A 22,282-nucleotide genomic window follows, 5' to 3' on the forward strand; every position below is an offset into this window, starting at 1 on the left:
GGAACCGCTCTCCTCCTATCTTCCTCTGTTCTTTCGCTGGACTGCCTGTCAGATTTAGCCAAAAACTCCTTAGAAGCAGGGAGAAGTGATAATATATCGAGATATTCACCCCTCCAAATTTTTTCTTTGACTGACTTAGACAGATGAAAACCCAGCGGGGATAAACTGCAAGGGAGGGGTTCCTTAAAGGAAGACTCGCTGACCATAGCAGCCGAGGATCTGAGGGGTAAAGTATTATTAACAGCAGGACACCTCACACTCGATCTGACAGTAACATCCTTATTTAGCAGAGAGGGATGACCAGCCTCATGCCACACCACACCAACCTCCTCCATATCAATAGCATTATCGCTATTTCCAGCACCAGTCTCCTGTGCACTCTGACTTACTGTGCATGCCTGAGTACTCAGACTCTCACCTGGTTGCACATACATCTTTACATTTTGTGAGGTAAAATCCGCATCATGTATACCTTTGAACTGCTGCACAATGACAGACAAAGATTCAATTAGACTAGAAAATGCAGATAACTGGTTAACATTACTGAAAACAACTTCAGGTAAAACATGCTCACCCAAGTCCCCAGGAGGGGGGGAAGAGGCAGCGCTGCTCCCTTGCTGGCAAGAAGCACCTCTTGTTGCAGCTCCCTCAGCTTGAGGAGCTAAATTATTGGTCTTACATTTCTTTTTTCTTCCAGGCTGTTTCCTGGGGGCGCCCACGCTCATCTCTGGTACTGCAGCTGGGCTGACAGATAAAACAGAGCCACTCTCCTCAGACAGGCAACGCTTCAGCCACTCTTCACCTCCCCTGCTCTCCGCCTTCTCTAGGAGTCTACATAAGAGCTCCTCACGGCTGTCCTGCACAGCGCGCTTCATCCTGAGAGAGAGGGAGAGGCGGGCGATGCTGCTTGTCAGGAGATGTGACTGAGCAAATCGCCTCAGCCTCTCCCTTATATAGGCTCGTCCAGTGCAGGTTTTACCTCACGCGAACGGACCTATCAGAGAAGGGGGCTGCCGCAGCTGACCAATCAGAGGCTGTTACTACCCCAGAGCGCGGCAGCCCACTTCTCCCTCTGCTCTATCCCATGCAGGCTCAGCATACTGCCGTAGCCTCACATTCACTAAGTTTTGGGAACCCTACTCTTTTTTTATTGCAGTTAAATCCATACAGCTCAGTTAAAGCAGTGATTACATAATTAAAGAACAGCAGCTTGCTAAAAAGTTAATCTTAATGCTTTCACCTCTATTGAATAAATTCAGTTTCTAATGCCGCGTAACACGATCAGGCTTTTGCCTGGCCAAATCTCATCAGAAACCCAGACGGAATTCCATCGGAGAAAAATAGAACATGTTCTATATCTAAACTCCGATGGAATTCATCTGAATTTCCGATGAAAAAACTCAGATGGGGCTACACACGATCGGAATATCTGATGAAAAAAGTCCGTCTGACTTTTTCCATTGGAAATTCCCATCATGTGTAGAAGACATTAGTCTAGTGCAGTGAAGTTTGATTGGATAACAATGTTGCCCTCTTCTCTCCTTGTCAGAATGCTGATTTGCAGGTGATAACAAGAATTTAGTAAAAAAGGAAATTCATTTATTATTTAAAATATAAATTAAGCATTTTATTGACTGCATACTTGGAATACACTGGGGTCCTTTATATATGTCTACATTTGCTTTCTAAAAAATATAGACAAAAGTCTTTAACCACTTCCATACAGGGCACGTATACACCTTCCCGCCCAAGCCAATTTTCAGCTTTCAGCACTGTCGCACTTTGAATGGCAATTGCGCGGTCGTGCTACACTGTACCCAAACAAAATTGGCGTCCTTTTTTCCCCACAAATAGAGCTTTCTTTTGGTGGTATTTGATCACCTCTGCGATTTTTTTTTGCGCAACAACTAAAAAAAGACTGGAAATTTTGAAAAAAAATTATGTTTTAATTTTTTTCTGTAATTTTTTTTGTAAATAAGTAAGTTTTCTCTTTCAATCATGGGCACTGATATGGCGGCACTGATGGGCACAGATGAGATGGCACTGATGGACATCGATGAGGTAGTACTGACGGGCACAGATGAGGTGGTACTGATTGGCGGCGCTGGTATGCGGCACTGATGGGCGCTGATATGCGGCACTGATGGGCACTCATAGGCGGCACTGATGGGCACATGGGCGGCACTGATGGGCACACATAGGCGGCACTTATGGGCACATGGGCGGCACTGATGGGCACTCATGGGTGGCACTGATGGGCACTCATGGGCGGCACTGATGGGCACTGTGGGGTGGCACAAATGGGCACTGTGGGGTGGCACTGATGGGCACTGTGGGGTGGCACTGATGGACACTGTGGGGTGGCACTGATGGACACTGTGGGGCGGCACTGATGGACACTGTTGGGCGGCACTGTTTTCCTTTTGTTGCCAGTCAGTGCCCATTTGTGGGCACTGATTGGCATCTTTATTTTTTTTTCCAGACTTATTTTTTTTTTTTTAAACTTTTTTTTTTTTTTCAAACTTTTTTTTTTTTTTCAGGCTTTTTTTTTGCCCCGTTTTTTTTCTTCCTGCCCTTCCCTGGACCCTGGGCTTCCCTGGTGGTCCATGTGGCGATCCGAGGGGGGGCTGCGCTGATAAACAATCAGCGCGACCCCCCCCCCTGTCAGGAGAGCCGCCGATCGGCTCTCCTCTACTCGCGTCTGTCAGACGCGAGTGAGGAAGAGCCATCGACGGCTCTTCCTGTTTACATCGTGATCAGCCGTGATTCGACACGGCTGATCACGTGGTAAAGAGTCTCCGTGAGAGACTCTTTACCGAGATCGGTGTTGCGGGGTGTCTGACTGACACCCCGCAACAACGATCGCCGCGATGCGCGCCCCCGGGGGCGCGCAGCGGCTCAGAATCCTGAGGACGTCATATGACGTCCGGTCAGGATTCTACAACCACTTTGCCGCCGTCAATATGTCATTGGCGGGCGGCAAGTGGTTAAATACAAAAAGTTTCATTATTTGGGTCAAACAGTAAAAAAAATGAAAACTGCCACAATATTGAATATTCAGGGAAGAAAAAAAAGTTGGCACCCCTATTTATACCAATAAAGAGATGAAATCAAACTCACAGACCTAATGTAGACAAGCAAAGGAGTTAATGAGTGTCTTGTTCTACTATACCCAAGTGGCATCTTTCCAAGCCTTACATTGCAGCTTTGTGCATTACCAGTCTTGATATAATACTGCCAAACTGGATTAGGGTCTGCCTGCATTGGCAGACACAGATATTTTTATTAACATAGTGTGCAATCTGGAAGCCAACATAAACTATAGAAAATGATTCTAGTATGTAAGGAGTCAAAGAAACCTAAGTGGAAATCTGTATTGCAATTGATTTATATCGGTTATATTCCACTTGAGCAATAAATACCTGCTGTTACTGTTATTTCAGTACAAGTACAAGTACAAGTAGTTGCTTTGTGGATTCACAATACCATGGTGAGCAGTATGAAAATAAAACCAGGGATAATCTTTGATCGTAATATAATTTTCATAGCAATCTACAAATGTATAACCCATCGTGCCATATTAGATATGAAAGAAGATGCCTAGAGTGTGATTTTTAAAATTGATATTAAACCTTTCCATTCCAAAGTGTATGAACATAGTAGTACTTTTATACAGTCTGACATAATTTTCTCTGCTCTGTGAGAGGCAAGGTGCCAGCACCCATTGGGGGAATAACTGAATCTCTGGGGAATGAGAAGATGGCTTTCATTCACTGATTATGTATCGGTGGTTGTAGCTCATGCTGATTAGTTCAATTTTGGCAGTGGTTTCTACAGACATTGGCAATGGAAAGGGTTGCTTTGAAGTTAGCATCTTTCAAAGATTTAATCCTTCAAGCTTGTATATCAGCGATTCATTTATTTCTATTTTTTTTGTGCAAGTTATTTTATTATGATGTGCAATTTTGTCTGGTAAGGAAACACTTACATATTTTTTATATCAAACAATATTGCATAGAACTGGCAAAGTTTTAGCACTTAAGTTAATTAGCATAAACCTGTTTTACATTATACAATTTTAAAAGGCTGCCCAAAAGCAGACACTCCAAGATTACTGATGTTACCGTCACTATGCAACAAAGCTTATTCTATGCCCCTCTCTAAGTTAGATAGACATTGCTACTGGGGCCTGACTTTTCCTGACTTCATGGCTGAGCCCTAACAACTACCATTTAGGCTATTCAATGAGATGTCTCAGTAGTTAGTATAGGTACTCGTACTCAACATGGGGATGGCAGTTGGTGGAGCTCACCAATGAAGCCAGGGAAAGCCCACCCTAGTAACAAAGCAAAATGAAATCAGCTAAGACCACAGAAGACGAAAAGGCTTTCCTAACTAATTATAGTAACAGGCTATAGCAGGTTTCTTGTGATATGTGCCCTTAAGGGCTACCATACTTTTAATTGTATAAAATTAACTTACAGACCAGTTATGTTTATTTCAAACAGGTAGCATAAAGTGATTTGGTATTATTATTGAAAGAGCAGTAATATTTAATTTTTATCGGTTAATTTGAACCACGTATCTGTCTAAATCTTGGGTACTTAGGTTTATATTCAGAACTTCCAGGCATCCCCTAACCCCTGTGGTTATACTTCAATCCCCCCTTTACCATTCTATTGATCATTGAGGACAGCCGCTAAGGTTCAAAAGAAGATGAGCAGGAATCATTAACGAGAGCTGTGGTTTCTGTTTGCATAACTGAGCACTTGTGTTTTAGGAATACCTACTTTAGATGGTAAGATGGACATAAAGGTTTAGTATAAGGTTATTGAGGAAACTTTACACTAGATGTTTGCTGACTGGTCACCATGAGCTTCTAACTTGCACACTGCCTACTAGGTATATTTGTGCATATTCGTACTATACAACAATGATCTGTAATAATTTACCAATTATTATTTCTGCTATTTGTTTCAGGCATATCCCTGTATAAGTGATAAAGAGTGTGAAGTAGGAAAATATTGCTACAGTCCTCATCAGGCCCCTTCCTCCTGTATGGCTTGCAGAAGAAAGAAGAAACGCTGTCACAGAGATGGCATGTGCTGTGCTGGTAATCACTGCAACAATGGTAAGGTGATAACAATGGAAAGATACTGTGGCTATCTTTAGACAATCATACTATATAGTAACAGATTCTATTTTATGTATTTTTCTCTAATGCCATCGAAGATAAGGAAGGTCATTCTGGCAGGCATAACTAAACCACATAGTAAAAGTTGGGGCCCCCAGGAGATCTGCCATAGTATGCAAGTATGCTCACTAAATTTGCATATTATGGCACATTTACATTGTAAAACATCCCCTTATGATGTTTGTGATCCAGTATATCACTCTGTTGCTAGATTTTCCATCTGCTCCCTGTCCTCTCAAGCTTGGAGTCTTTGACTGTCCTGATTGGCTGGGCTAGGATTATGGAACTCACACCTGCATACAGGAGTTTTTTTCTCCCGGCACCAAAGGCATGCCAAGATTGTACACCCACCTGACAAGAAAAAAAAATGGCATACATTTCTTAAAATGGATACAAAAAAAGCTGCGCTAAAACAAGTGACTAAATAAAGATCCCTCTTAAAGGGAAAAGGGGTATTGAATAAATGTGATAACACAATGAATACGTGTAGTATCACAATCAATAGGTGTGAATGATAATGAACCTAGATAGCAACAATCTAGGTCAGTGTAACTAAATGAGGACTTATAAACAAATAGATGTGAAACATAAAAAAAATTTGCAATGAACATACCAAACCCAGTGACATAAGTATAAATAAAGTCCAAAAAGAAGTCCAAATAAAAAAAGGGCAAGATCCGCAAAGTGACAGCGGCGTCTAAAACTGAGTGGATTCAGTGTAAAGGAAGTAATCCCAAAATCCAGAAAAACGTGTGGATAGGAAAGCCACCACCTTAGATAATACTGTCTCTTACCAGCTGGATTGATCTCTGATTAGGAGATCAAAAACACATGAGACAGATGCCTCTCAACGACGCTCCACCGGAGGGATCCTCGTAGTAACTTTCACAAGTAGGATATGCCATGAAAGAGAAGGACTCGCATAGTATAAAATCCCAGATGATTTATTAAAGAATATAAAAATGCGCACTTACAATTATCCAATTGTTATGGAGCATATAGATAAAATCGAGCCGGCCGGCTCCTCGATGTGCCTGCCTGTGTCTTCCGGGTTCAGCTGGTGTCGTGGTGACGTCAGAACGTCGCCTGCCCAACGTTTCATTGCAATTGGACGTGGTCATTTTCTTAAAATGCACTTACATAATGCTTTAAAGTGTCATTAAACTCAGATCATTAAAAACTGTCAATAAATGCTGTATTACACGCTGTTTATACTCACTCAGTCCCTATGGGATTTGTCTTCTGTATTTTTCATACAATCCTGTTTAATCCTGCTCTCTACTGTCCCTCCCTCCTTGTTTGTGTTCCTGCTGCAGCCTGAGATTGTGTAAATCAGCCATTGACACTTCTACTGAGCATGCTCCAGTTTCAGTTCCCTTCTGAGCTGTTTAATTCCTTGTTTTTCTTATTTATGCAGCACAAGTGACTATGGAGTCACACATGTGTGTGCATACACAGGGAAAAATAACAGCCTACTTCCTCCCTCCCCCTCCATGCCCACTAAATAGCGCTACTCAATGGGGTTGGAATAATACATGTTGAATGATACACCTCCCTGTAATTATAAGCACATACCGTGTTTCCCCGAAAATAAGACCGGGTCTTATATTAATTTTAGTCACCAAAAACACACTAGGGCTTATTTTCAGGGTAGGGCTTATTTATTTATGGTATAAACATCAAAACAAGTTTGTCGCCAAAGACTGGAAAAGTAATTATACAATAAAAAAATCGAGAAAATATATCGATGGTTGGCTGCAATAATTAGAAGATTCTGCCAGGCATTGATCAGCAGCTAAATGGTGTGGCAGAGAGTCATGTGAAAATGGTGAGCAGAACAAAAAAACATGTATCAAGCGATTAATCAATATACCTATTTTGTCCATGCAATAGTGAAAACAAAGTAATATTTATTGCCATGAACACATAAAAATTCCAGCAATCCTCTGTGTTGTAAATAATGTAACTGACAAGCAGGATCAGTGTAGTGATGGAATTTACACAGTCAATCAGTCAGTCTACCTTGCAGTGTACAGCACCTGTCACCCACAGGCACAGCTCCACTGGCAGAGGGAGGGGGCGTATGGAGCCCAGAGGCAGCACGTCTGTGCTATGACATTCTTACCCGGTCCACTGGAGACGGATGGCCAAACGGTAACGGTGGGAAGGGGGAGCCGAAGCTGTGGAGGGCTCGGTGGTGTGACTGTGGTATCTCCGCTCCGCTGTGTAGTTTAACTCCACTCACGTGTGCGCCGGCAACTTCCAGGTCGGGACGTCTCGCCGAATCAGGAAAGCAGAGCAGGAACGAGGCTTGGAGAGGGCGGAGGGGATTGACGGTAGCTCTCCCATTAGCCGAGATCCCTGGCTGATGCGCGCACAGGAGGCAGCATCAGCCGGGAGGAGAGAAGAGGACCTCCGGCGGGGCAGCGGTGGGTGCAAACACGTTTTCTCATTTATACCGGTAGCAGCAAAAGGCAAACAATAACAAGCATTTACAAAAAAAATCACGGAGATTGACTAGGTCTTATTTTCGGGGTAGGGCTTATATTGCAGCCCACCCCGATAATACAGCTAGGGCTTATTTTCGGGGTAGGGTGTATTTTCGGGGAAACACGGTAAAAACAATGGGCACAGTCTGGAGAGTGGTGAAATTGGCTGTAATTGGCAAAACCTTGCCCTTGATAGCCCACACCATGTTTTTGTACAAAAATCATAAAGAATTGAGCTCAAATATTTTATGATGATTTAAACCATTTCTTTTATAATAATTATGTGTTTTCTTTGTATTCTGAAGGCTGTTTTTTTTTTAACATGTGACTGGCAGCAGAGCACTAGAAGCTCCTCCCGCCATTATTTTCCTGCAGACAGGCTGGGAACGAGCAGGGTCACATGACAGCTGTATATTGATTGTGAAAACAGGTACTTAGCTGTGTGTTTTTTTTTTCTTAATAAATGCAATGCCATCAGCAATTAACATAAAAAGAAGGGATAAAGTAAATTAAACAAAAATGAAAGGTCGCATCCAAAGGAGGCAGCAATTATTTTGCAAGCAGAACCAATGCTGCACAATGTTTAAACAAAGTGAAATTTAAACCGCAGCAATAAAAACATGCAAGTGCCCTCCCCCTCCTGAACCATAACAGGCCATATGCCCTTATCATGGAGGGGTGGGTCTCCAGGTCCTGTAAATCCCCCCCCCCCCCACCACCCACCAATTCACCAAAAAGTGTCAAGAAGTAATGAAAACACAGAGACAGTTTTTGAAAATTCCTTTATTAAAAAATTTAAAAACAATGTCGCCCGATGTAGATCCACCATCAATCACGACGGTGCCACCACGCCGGACCTGAAAAAGAATAACAAATTCACCTCTGTTAGCTAAGGCAAACCACCCAAAGCCTGGCTTGCTTTAGACAGTTTTTATATAGGTAAGGGGCAGAGCCACCTGGCAACGTCACCGAATAGTGCAGAGCCCCCCTGCCCCAAGGCACCCACCCCCCCATGTTGTGGGCAGGTGGCCTGGTATGGTTTAGGAGGGGAAGGATCACTCCCTCGTCCCCCCCCTTTCCTGGCCTGCCAGGCTGTGTCCTGGTATGGATTTTAGGTGGGAGCCCAAGCCGTTTTAACCATTTTTCTATTACCGGCAATGGTATTGTATTTCCGGCAATTTAAATGTAATTTAATTTAATTTTTTTCTTTCAAAATTCCATTTTTGCTGCAGCATGTACTATACACCCTACAGATGCGCCACTTTACAGGCAGACTAAGGGGACCCCTAGTCGCTATATTTGAAGGAATTTTTAATTTTTATTATTGCACTTTAAACATAATTAAAATCACTGCTTCTCTAAAAACGATCTTTAAACAAATATAAAATAATTGCATTGATACGTCCCCTAGGGCAGTATCCCAACTCCCATACTCTTTTAATGGCCAATGGGGACTTTTGATTTTTCAAGTTCGGGTCCCATAGACTCTAATAGTGTTCACTGTTCGGGTCACAATTTTTTCTCTGTTCAAGAGTTCTGGTGCAAACCGAACATGGGGGTGTTCGGCCCATCTCTACTCTTAATTAAGGATTGTTATTTTGTATCTATTCACAGTTAACCTGAGTATTCAGTACACTCATCACTTATCAAAAGTGAGTTTTACTTTTACAGCATTTTTACCACGATTTTGTCCAGGTCACCAATGTAAAAAGCAGAAAACCACCTGTAATCTGCCCCAAAGAAGCTCATGTTCTTTTTTGAGCTATGGCTACATTTAGACAAATTTTACTGCTTTTTTTTATCGTGTTTTTACAATGTTTTTACCGCAATTTTGTACAGGTCACCAATGGAAAAAGCAGAAAAACGCTTGCAATCTGCCCCAAAGAAGCTTAAATTCTTTTTTGAGCTTAAGGCGTTTTGCTTCATGTGACAAAACGCTTATATGCATTTTACGAGCATTTTATGAGCTGAAAACGCTCAGGTGTGAATGCATCTTTAATTTGACTGTTCTGGTCTAATAACTGGCTTCTATCAAACAGTCATACTTTGAAAATTAGCATTCAATGAGCACTTTCAGGCAATAGCTACAGTGCATTCTGCTGGGTGGGAGGAGCCCCCACTGTCAAAATACAACAGTACAATAGAAAAGATCCCAGCATCCACATTGCTTTTGTGGATGCAAGGATCTGTGAGTTTTGTTTCATTCAACCCGCTTACTGAACGAAAAAAACTCAGTGTGTACCCAGCTTTAGAGTGTTAGTTTATGTGGTGTGTTTACACTTTTCACAGAGTTTGGATGTATAGAGTTTCGATCAACACAGGGTTAAGCAGAATGGTCATAAATTAAGCTTCATATTATCTGGATATACACAGAGTGCTAGGGGTTTGCTCAGGGGCGGACTGACAACTCATGGGGCCCCCGGGCAATAGAAGATTATGGGGCCCCTGGGCTTACAGATGGCCACCACGCCAGGAGGCAGTGCAGAGGCAGGGCAGCTAAATTCTCGGGATTTTCACATCAAAAGCATGTCGGTTTCGGACATATCGGGGACAGATCTAAAAAAAACATACATTTTTACATACTGTCCCTGGTTTTACTGAGCCTGGCAACCCTGATGGGGCCCCCTAGTGGCATGGGGCCCTCGGGCAGTGCCCGAGTGACTCAATGGTCAGTCCGCCCCTGGGTTTGCTTATATACTGTAGATTGTTATGTGTGCCTGTTTGGGAGGGAGGCTGCAAACCCAATTGGCTTCCTCACACACTCACTCCTCTTTCGACTCTCCTTGCCCCCTAAACCCTTCTCCTGTCCCTGCAATCAAATTCTTCATATATAACCCCCCCCCCCTGGGGGGGGGGGTCCCAAGAGGTATGAGCATTAGATGTCAGGAAAAATAAATCCCCCACCCCCCATTACTTTTTCTAGCACAAATCCTCTGCCCCTCAAATTTTACCTCCCAGTCCACATTCTCTACCCCTCACTTCAAATCTCCTCTCCCAGCAAAAATCCCCCCATTCACCCATCTAGCACAAATCCCCCATCCCAAATTTCCCATACTAGCTAAAAAGAAAAATCAATAATCATCCCCACTAGCACAAACCCCCCCCCCCTCCCCAAGAAACAATCCATACCCCCTAAATTCCCCCTCCCAACACAACCTGACCCCACAGTGCCCAGGGTAGCTACTCCTCCTGCCCACCCCCTTGTCCCGGCCCTGTAAACGATTGACTGTTTTCAGTGTAATTCTTTATGATGAAAATTTCATTTAAACTAAAATGAAATTCCAAAATTCACATTTGCACAGCAAGGTTAATATAATAGTAGCACAAGGCTCACAATATGACTCCATGTTAGAACCCTCCATCTATATGCTAGGATTTCAAGTAATTAATTGGCTGCATGTGGTCCACAAAGCCAAAACCCATGATAAAACTGTGAAACTTGACTGCTTTGTGCCATATTTTATTTCTTATTATACACTTCCATAAAATCTACAAATAGTTTGGCAATATAATAAAATAACATTTCCAAAGGATATCCCATTTGGTGGTACATGCTAGTGTTTCCACTCAAGAAACCATGCCAACAGATTATTGCTGCTGAATACTACAATGAAAGCAGACACAAGCGTATCAGTTTCAGTGGAAATTGCACTGGACTTTGTTATGAGTGTTCTGGCAACGTCAAATCTAATTTAGATGATGAAGTGTTTTCACAGCTTTTTAAATGCAGTAATTCCTTTATGAACGTAAAGGTATTGCAGGCTTATTTGGCCTGTGCCAGCACCCATCAGGTCTGTTCTCTTATTTCCATTTTTTAAAGTTAGGGGAAGATATACAATGTACAATAGCATAAAGTGCCTCATGCCATATTTTTGCACAGTTGACTATTTACTAATCTGTGCCATTAAAGGGTTAATTCACATTAAAAAACACTCTATGCAGTTACTATACACAGTGGCATCATCCTAAGCTAATCAAATTTTAAAACTATACCTCTCTTTTGCTAACCTGTAGCCTACCAGAAAAACTGCAAATGTTTTTTATGGTTCTGTCCTGTCTTCTTTCTAGGACAGAGCAGCAGTTAAGACGAACGACCCCTAGCACTATAGGAAAGAGCATAGTACACATGTGTAGTGTGGTCTGCTGCCCGTCAGAGTTCAGTGGCTACAACAAGAGAGAGAGCACACTGCGTGTGTGTGTGTGTGGTCATCAGGAAAAAGATGGTGCTTCCTCCTGTAGCACTAGGGGGCACTCATCCAAAAAGCTGCTCCCTCCTAGTAAAAAGACAGGCTTGAGCCTACAGGGTATGTTGGCCCAAGAGATTTATAGCTTAAAATCCAGTAGCAGCTGGTGGTATATTTTTCTGGTGGGCGGCAATCATTGCACCTACAGCCATCCCCTACCCCCGGTCTGTTAACAGCTTCCCCTGTGTCTCCTTCTCTTTGGCATCATGGCAGCCTCTGCCGTGCATCTTCTCCCTCCTCCTCCTCCTCCTCCTCTTCCAAGGTGAAAGGAATGCTCTTCCTTTTGGCCAATCAGGTGATACGTCTCAGGACCGCTTCCTGATTTGCCGGGAGAACAATCACATAGCTCCCAACTGTCCCTGATTTTGAGGGACTGTCCCTGATTTGGAGCAATGTTCCTCTATCCCCCATTCCTCCTCATTTGTCCCTCATTTTGGTCTGATCTATATAGATGTATATAAAATGCACTTTTTATCTATCAAAAAGTGTTTTCCAGTGCTAAACCTTTCAACTGACTTCTAAATTGCTGCAATTTTTAAATTCCAAAAGCCAGTATAAAGGAATAGTAGTGGTAAAAAAAGCACTTGTGGGTTTAACCATTCTTGTTTTTTTGTACAATTCTCCTTTAAGGGGGCGTGGCAATGGGTGTGTCCTATGCCTGCATACTTTTGCTGATAGGTGTCCCTCATTCCCATCTCAAAAAGTTGGGAGGTATGAAATCAGGAAGACAATAGCGAATATTAATTTGCTATTGTCACACAAATGGGTGGGCTCTGGGCACAGTGCTCTGCACCCTGAGCCCACCCTTTTTTTTAAGCCAATTAGAGCCTCGGGGTCTAATCATGCACTTCCAAAACAAATAAAAACACCATTGGAATCCATGAGTACAGCGCCCTGCATGTAGATTATGGGCTGGTCGCATGAATTAGGGGGTGATGGGCCGCCAACGTTAAAATCTGAATTGCTTAGGCCGGCCATAGACAGTTCAAAACACAACTATTTCAGCAGGATTGGGCATACTGAATGTACCAAGATGATCAATCGCTCAATTTGGGTTCAACCAGCCTGCAATTATCACTAGAGGCTGCTATAGCTGCTAGCATTAATCACTGTCTTCTCTCTCTCTCTCTCTCACTTTCTCTCTCTCTCTCTCTCACTTTCTCTCTCTCTCTCTCTCTCTCTCTCTCTCTCTATTTCTCTCTCTCTCACTTTCTCTCTCTCTCTCTCTCTCTCTCTCTCTCTCTCTCTCTCTCTCTCTCTCTCTCTCTCTCTCTCTTTCAACCTTACAGACTATACTATTATGGCTCCAGCCAGAAACTGGGGTATGAGCTGAAGCAGAATTGTGGCTGGAAAAAACAATCACGCAGTCCTCTTTCTATGCCCAATTTCCTTGTACATGTGTATTTTTATGACAACCAGATTATACATCAGGGATCAAAAGATCTGTGGCAGAGCAATGTTATAAGTGCTGCTTCTCCAATGCCCCCTTTGTTCATTATATTTATTGAACAATTGAGCCTCCATTTACTAGTTTTATGATGGGTGTGCCATAGTGTTTGAATCAATGTCCTGGCTGTACCCAAGTGGATTTAAGAAGATATTGTTCTGCCTTCTCGGTTGGCAGCAGTTGATGATGAGTGATGGAATTATATGTTCCTTAGTCACATAATAAGAACTCTTGCAGTCTGTAATTTTCTCAAGAGACAAGTCCACATAGGCAGGCCGTCACAGACTAGTATGTACTGATTGGGCTTACTCTTTTGGATCTTATTGTACTAGACACAAATATAAATAATGTGCATACAGTATATGTCTCTAATATGCATAAAGAACAAAGAGGCCGAACTGGGTACTTTTCAGCTGCCTGATTTCATCTATGAATGTTAGAATCGTGTAATGCTCTGCAATCTATGGTAGGGTAACTTCCAACACTGTTGAGCATACAAAGTGGTATCCAAAAAGTTTTGAGACTGGCTCTGTTTACAAGAGAGTGTACCCCATCTAGTACACAGTCCCCCTCACCAGTATACAGCCCCCCATCCAGTACACAGCCCCCCTCCCTTGTACACAGCCTCCCTCCCCTGCACTCCCAGGAGACCCCCAGTCTCCTGGAACAGTGCTGCCAGCATTCTCTACAGTTAGGGAAAAAAATGGTGCCATGCCAGCTCCTTCCACACTGCTCCTCCTGTGTCACTCATATTGTAAAATTAAGCTTCCACGTACCTCAATAGGTAATTTTTTTCACTGACCTGGTCACATGACTGCTGTCTCTGACGTTACATAGATGGCCATGTGACCGCTCTCCTCCTCCATTCTGAACCTAAAGCTAGAAGTAGAAGGAGCGGGAGGAGGAGAGCAGACAGAAAAAATGGAGCTATTGAGATATTTACAAGCTTTGTTTTATAATCACACTGACACAGGAGGACCGGTGTAGGAGAAGGGGCTGGCAAGTGATTTTTTCATCAACTTTAGACTATGCAGGCAGCACTGTCCCAGGGCCAAGAGAGGCAGGCGGCCGGCCTGACACCCCCCCAATGGGTGGCTCCCAGGCAGGCCCGGACTGGGACAAAAAATAAGCCCGGGCATTTTAGACTGAGTAGCCCGGGTGGGGGGGTGGCGGCGCTTCGCATTGACGGTTAATGATGGGATTTTTACCTCTGGACCCCTTTACATTACACAGCACCCTGCACCTCTGGACCCCTTTACATTACACAGCACCTTGCACCTCTGGACCCCTTTACATTGCACAGCACCCTGGACCCCTTTACCTTACACAGCACCCTGGACCCCTTTACCTTACACAGCACCTAACCTTTGGACCCTTTGACATTACATAGCACCCTGCACCTCTGGGTCCCTTTACATTACACAGCACCCTGCACCTTTGGACCCCTTTACATTACACAGCACCCTGCACCTCTGGGCCCCTTTACATTACACAGCACCCTGCACCTCTGGACCTCTTTACATTACACAGAACCCTGCACCTCTGGACACCTTTACATTACACAGCATCTTGCACCTCTGGAGCCTTTTACATTACACAGCACCCTGCACCTCTGGACCCCTTTACATTACAGAGCACCGCACTTCTGGACCCCTTTACATTACACAGCTCCCCACAGTTTGTTACACAGACACCCCCCTAACAGTTCTGGACCCCCTGCATGTTACACTGGGGGGAGACGTGACATGCGGCATATGCGCGGTATGCCCTATGGCCAGTCCGGGCCTGCTTCCAGGGCAGACCGCCTGATCCCCTCCCCCTTTCATCTACTTTTACACACTATCACCTTCAAAATAGTCCCCTTGCTACAGCAATACCGTGCTCCCAGCATTCCTGACACTTCTGGAATGTGTCCTGAAAGTCATGTCAAGCACCTTCTGCGAATCGCACTGAATCTCCGCAATGGTGTCAAAACTGCAACCTTTATCTAGCTTGATCTTCATCTTTGGGAGGAGTGCAAAGTCCACAGGAGCCAAATCTGGCCCGTAGGATGAGTACGGAAGTGAGATCCTGTTGTTTCCGGCAAGAAACTCACGTTTATTCTAACTTGCTGTTCATGACAAAATAACAGACTTGGTAACACACATGATCAGAATAGCACCAGTTGCAAAGCTCCCAGTATACACAGGGTGATGTCTTTTGGCACACTGACTTATTAAAGAGGAGTTCCACCCAAATTTGAACTTCCGCTTATCCCACTCCTCACCCCCTTACATGCCACATTTGGCATGTAATTTTTTGGGGGGGGGGAGTGGGGGCTTCAGGAAGAGTGGGACTTCCTTTCCCACTTCCTCCTTCCTGTAGGCGACTAAGCTTAATCGCCTTCAGGAAGGGGCTGCTGTAGGCGATCGCCTAGGACACGTCACAGGTCCTAGGCGATCTCCTGGCCAATTACACGGCGCAGCGCCGAGCCGCGCCGCTCGCGCATGCGCAGTGCCGCTCGCGCATGCGCAGTGGGTGCACGGCCGTGAAGCCGAAAGCTGTCACGGCCGGGTGCCCACACTGAGAATGAAGACGCCGGTCGGGGAGGGGGGGAGAGGATGCGGAGCCCCGGCCTGCGCGTCGCTGGAGCGCTGAAGCAGGTAAGTGTCTGTTTATTAAAAGCCAGCAGCTACACTTTTTGTAGCTGCTGACTTTTAATAAACATACAAATTGGCTGGAACTCCCCTTTAAGGTCGGTGCTCCCTGTGACTGTGCATGCAGCCTTGAGCTGCCATCTTTTGGAGTGTACAAAACTAGTTTCAAAACTTTGATACCACAGTATCTTAATAAATGCAGACATTTTGGCAAATATTTGCAGTTCATAAAAAAAAACTAGAGGTAAGAAAGCATAGTTGTCCAGGGCTTTGTTCTAACCATATCTGTTGAGCTGCATTTTTCCACACACTACTTACTGTACATGTATGATGTGAAAAAAATTGTTTACCATGTTCACCCCAAATTTGTGCTGTGGTGTGTAGAAGGATGCAGCTCAGTAGACATTTTGGCCCAGATTCAGAAAGATGAGCGCACCTTTCTGCAGGCGTAACGTTACGCCGCCGTAACTTTGAGCGCAAGTTCCGTATGCAGAAAGAATTTGCGCCCTTAGTTACAGCGGCATAACGTATGTGTTGCGGCGTAAGCCCGCCTAATTCAAATGGGGATGTTGGGGGCGTGTTTTGTTTAAATATCACTTGACCCCGCGTTTTTGATGTTTTTTTTGAACGGCGCATGCGCCGTCCATAAAATATCCCAGTGTGCATTGCTCCAAAGTACTCCGCAAGGACGTATTGGATTCGACGTGAATGTAAATGACGTCCAGCCCTATTCGCGAACGACTTACGCAAATGACGTAAAATTTTCAAAACTCGGCGCGGGAACAACATCCATACTTAACATTAGCTACGCCTCATATAGCAGGGGTAACTATACGCCGAAAAAAGCCAAACGTAAACGACGTAAAAAAATGAGCCGGCGGGACGTACGTTTCTGAATCGGCGTAAATACCTAATTAGCATATTCCTTGCGTATCTATACGGAAGCGCCACCTAGCGGCATATGCAGCCTAAGAAACGACGGTGTAAGACACTTACACCAGTCGGATCTTAGGGAAATCTATCCGTAACTGATTCTCTGAATCAGGCGCATAGATACGACGGCCCGCATTTAGAGATACGACGGCGTATCAGGAGATACGCCGTCATATCTCCTATCTGAATCCGGGCCTGTGTAAACACATTTGTTTTGTAGGGGCTCATTCAAATAAGCACAGAGGGCCATACAACAACAGAATTCAGTGCATTTCTGTGCCCGAGAGTCACAGATGTTTGTACTCATCCATCATTGTACAGATGAAACTGTTTATATGTGCATACAGCCACAGTGTCTGAAAGCCTGTCATTGATTTGTAAAGGCTGTTGGCCGTAGCTGTACGCTAACACCTGTGATTCCCACATTCACATAGAAATTTGCTGAGTTTTGTCCATGCAGGGCTTTGTGCACTCGTATGAATGAGCCCTAAGGCACAGCTTATACAACAGTTTTCAAGCAAAATGTAAGAATACGGTGCCTTGAAAAAGTATTTATACCCCTTGAAATTTTCCACATTTTGTCATGTTACAACCAAAAACGTAAATGTATTTTATTGAGATTCTCTGTTATAGACCAACACAAAGTGGCACATAATTGTAAAGTGGAAAGAAAATTATAAATGGTTTTCAAGAATTTTTACAAAAAAATATCTGAAAAGTGTGGCATGCATTTGTATTCAGCCACGTTTACTCCGATATCTCTAATTAAAATCTAGTGGAACCAATTGCCTTCAGAAGTCACCTAATTGGTAAAAATAAGTCCACCTGTGTGTAATTTCATCTCAGTATAAATACAGCTGTTCTATGAAGCCCTCAGATGTTTGTTAGAGAATCTTAGTGAACAAACAGAATCATGAAGGCCAAGGAACACACCAGACAGTTCAGGGATAAAGATGTGAAGAAGTTTAAAGCAGGGTTAGGTTATGAAAAAATATAAGCTTTGAACATCTCACAGAGCACTGTTTAATCCATCATCCAAAAATGGAAAGAATATGGCAAAACTGCAAACTTACCAAGACATGGCTGACAGGCCGGGCAAAGAGAGGATTAATCAGAGTAGCAACCAAGAGGACCATGGTAACTATGGAGGAGCTGCAGAGATCCACAGCTCAGGTTGGAGATCCTGTCCACAGGATAACTATTAGTCGTGCACTCCACAAATCTGGTCTTTATGGAAGAGTGACAAGAAGAAAGCCATTGCTGAAAGAAAGTCATAAGAAGTCCTGTTCGCAGCTTGCGAGAAGCCATGTGGGGGGCACAGCAAACATGTAGAAGAAGATTGACCTAAAGCAAAATGCTATGTGTGGCGGAAAACTAACACTGCACATCAACCTGGACACACCATCCCCACCGTGAAACATGGTGGTGGCAGTATCATGTTGTGGGGATTCTTTTCTTCATCAGGGACAGGAAAGCTAGTCAGAGTTGTTGGGAAGATGTATGGAGCCAAATACAGGGCAATCTTGGAAGAAAACCTGTTAGAGTCTGCAAAAGACTTGAGACTGGGGCGGAGGTTCACCTTCCAGCAGGACAACAACCCTAAACATACAGCCAGAGCTACAATGGAATGGTTTAGATCAAAGCATATTCATGTGTTAGAATGCCAAAGTCCAGATATAAATCCAATTGAGAATCTGTGGCAAGACTTGAAAATTGCTATTTACAGACGCTCTCAATCCAATCTGAAAGAGCTTGAGCTATTTTGCACAGAAGAATGGGCAAAAATGTCACTCTCTGGATGTGCAAAGCTGGTAGAGACATACCCAAAAAGTCTTGCAGCTGTAATTGCAGCGAAAGGTTGTTCTACAAAGTATTGACTCAGCCGGGCTGAATACAAATGCACACCACACTTTTCACATATTTATTTGTAAAAAAAAATGAAAACCATTTATCATTTTACTTCCACTTCACAATTATGTTCTACTTTGTGTTGGTCTATCATATAAAATCCCAATAGAATACATTTACGTTTTTGGTTGTACAATGACAAAATGTGGAAAATTCCAAGGGGTATGAATATTTTTTTAAGGCGCTGTATCTCTAGCAAAAATGATCAGCAAGCTCCCGTATTTTTCGCTCTATAAGACGCACCTGACCATAAGACACAGCTAGGTTTTAGAGGAGGAAAACAAGAAAGAAAATATTCTGAACCAAATGGTGTACTAAAATATTTGCTGCGGACATGGACAGGGGCTGCGGACATGGACATGGGCAGGGGCTGCAGACATGGACAGGAACAGGGGCAGCGGACATGGACATGGACAGGGGCTGCAGACATGGACATGGACAGGGGCTGCGGACATGGACATGGACAGGGGCTGCGGACATGGACATGGACAGGGGCTGCGGACATGGACAGGGGCTGCGGACATGGAAAGGGGCTGCGGACATGGACATGGGCAGGGGCTGCAGACATGGACAGGGACAGGGGCAGCGGACATGGACATGGACAGGGGCCGCAGACATGGACATGGACAGGGGCTGCGGACATGGACATGGACAGGGGCTGCGGACATGGACATGGACAGGGGCTGCAGACATGGACAGGGGCTGCGGACATGGACATGGACAGGGGCTGCGGACATGGACATGGACAGGGGCTGCGGACATGGACATGGACAGGGGCTGCGGACATGGACATGGACAGGGTCTGCGGACATGGACATGGACAGGGGCTGCGGACATGGACAGGGGCTGCAGACATGGACAGGGACAGGGGCTGCGGACATGGACATGGACAGGGGCTGCAGACATGGACAGGGACAGGGGCTGCGGACATGGACATGGACAGGGGCTGCAGACATGGACATGGACAGAGGCTGCGGACATGGACAGGGGCTGCGGACATGGACATGGACAGGGGCTGCAGACATGGACATGGACAGGGGCTGCGGACATGGACAGGGGCTGCGGACATGGACATGGACAGGGGCTGCGGACATGGACATGGACAGGGGCTGCGGACAGGGACAGGAGTTGCGGACAGGGACAGGGGCTGCAAACATGGACAGGAACAGGGGCTGCGGACAGGGACAGGGGCTGCAGACATGGACAGGGACAGGGGCTGCTGACATAGTCAGCATCCTTCTTCTAATACATTTGCCAGTCATTATTGCTTACATGTTACATCACTGTGACTGTCCCTCTGCTGAGCTAAGCCGACGTCAAGACCGACCGCCCGAGTAGATTTTGCACCCAGTTCGTTTAAATAGAATACAAAGGTGACATTAGGAGTCTAATAGACATCGGATGTCTACTTAAAGAGAAGCTGTCAACTGCACTATGCTATTACCTTAACATATTTGGTATTTATTTATTTACTTGACACAGCCTTATTTTTTGTATTGTACCAACATTGTTTGTAGTATATTGCGTTTGTGTGAACTAAAATTACTTTGATTTCAAATATGGGTTTCTTAAACATTTGTACTAATATTGTGTTAAGTGAATAGGCAAAGGGAGATCCTGTCGTTTGTCTACCCCCTGTCTACCCCCTCTTCGGTCCTCATCCAATCACAGAAAGTCTTGAAATCTTTGAAAAGAATACAAGGGAAGGATAAAAGTAAAGGGAGGGTGAACAATGGGATCTCTTCACTGTCCTAGTCACTGCCTGTCATCCCCACAGCACTGAAAGATCTCTGTTCTTTGATGGGAGAATTTGTACAGTAAAAAGCATCCAGTCGGACACAGGACATATTTCACTGGAGATCCATTTTTTGACTGTTGGTATGTCCTAAAACAAAATTTTACTAGCGATCAGCTTGAAAGCCTAACTCTGTGAATTACACAAATTTGAGTAGAGACACCCAGGACTATAGAGGTTACATGCTTGTTAATTCTAGAAGGTAGAGAAATAAGGTGTTAGGCTGGCCATGCATTATACCATTTTCTTATTCAATTTCCTTTAGATATACCTTCAACTATGTAGTGCAAGGGTCTGCCTGATTGCATACAAATTGAAAGGGTTTAGGTTTGACCTCATATTATATGGTTTTGGTAAATCTAATGGAAAGTTTAACAGGAAAATTGTATTGTATATGGCCAGCCTAATCCTCCTAACACCTTAGTTTTTGCTCTAGTAGGCTTCCTCATCTATGGGACTGATCCCTTTAAGACACTCCAGCTGGAAGTTGCACACTGACATCATCAAGTACTATGCAGGGTCAACACAATGACCTTAAAGTGTAAAGGAGGATGGTGAGGTACCTCCCACAACACTAGACATGTGTAATTAATTTCCGTCCGAATATAAATTGGAATGAATCTTTGGTTATTCAGAGATTCAAATGTATCAGAATCTTTGAATGAAATAGTGATGAATTTAGTTGAAATTAGTTTAATAATGTTTTGTATATTCATTTTCTAACAAATTCCAAATTTTCGGGAACAATTTGAATTCGGATTGGTCGAAAAATGATCGACCGATTAGAATTCTGCATGAAGAATAGCTTGTTGTTAAAGCGCGGGCCAGGAAGCCAGCCGCCATGTCCTTAAAAAACAACAAATGACTCATCAGCTGGGGCGCCTCCCCCCATGTGAATGAGTATGGGGTACATAGTACCCTTACCCATTCACCAAAAAAGTGTAAAAAGTGAGTAAAGACACAAATTTGACAAGTCCTTTATTAAAAAAAAAAAAAAAAAATGTCCCCTGAAGTAGATCCATCGTCAATCGCAATGCCCGTCACACTATTGGAACCAAAAAAACAAAAACCCTCCGGTCTCGTCGAGGTTCCCACTATCTGCCTGCTTTGCTGTCTGACAGTTCTTAAATGGCTAAGGGGTGGGGGCCACCTGGCGAAAATCACCGGTTGCCCCATCCCCTCCCGATGTCATTGACCAGGGTATATTGGGTCGATATCACCCGATTACATCATCGGGGACTCTGCCCCGTAGTTATTTAAGCCCCCCTGCCCCAAAGCATCCCCTCATGTTTAGGGTTTGGGGCCTGGTATGGTTCAGGAGGACGGGTGCACGCTCATCCCCCCACTGCACACTGATTTCAGCGAATGTTTTTGCACTGCAGACTGAGTCTGGTATGGATTTTTTCTCTCATTTTGGTGTGGGGTTCTCCTTAAAATCCATACCAGACCCAAAGAGCCTGGTATGGATTTGGGGACTTCACACTGGTAAAAAGCATCCAGTTGGAATTGCTGGCATTCTTTTATTTGCATTTCAGCTGTCAGTGGGGAAGCCCGCTGACGAGTCATTGATTGTTAATGACGAGGAAGCCCGATTCCTAGCCCACTCTTTATAAACCAGCTACTCTTTCAAATTAGA

General features: G+C 44.2%; 1 protein-coding gene across 1 annotated transcript in view; it reads left to right on the forward strand.

Annotated features, from left to right (window-relative positions):
- DKK2 (dickkopf WNT signaling pathway inhibitor 2) overlaps positions 1–22,282 on the forward strand; it is a 124,168-nt gene that overhangs the window by 97,049 nt on the left and 4,837 nt on the right. Inside the window, exon 2 of the mRNA XM_040329664.1 lies at positions 4,981–5,131. Coding sequence (XP_040185598.1) covers positions 4,981–5,131 — 151 coding nt within the window. The remainder of the gene's footprint in view (positions 1–4,980; positions 5,132–22,282) is intronic.

This window comes from Rana temporaria, chromosome 1, assembly GCF_905171775.1.
Source record: "Rana temporaria chromosome 1, aRanTem1.1, whole genome shotgun sequence".
NCBI classification, from domain to species: domain Eukaryota; kingdom Metazoa; phylum Chordata; class Amphibia; order Anura; family Ranidae; genus Rana; species Rana temporaria.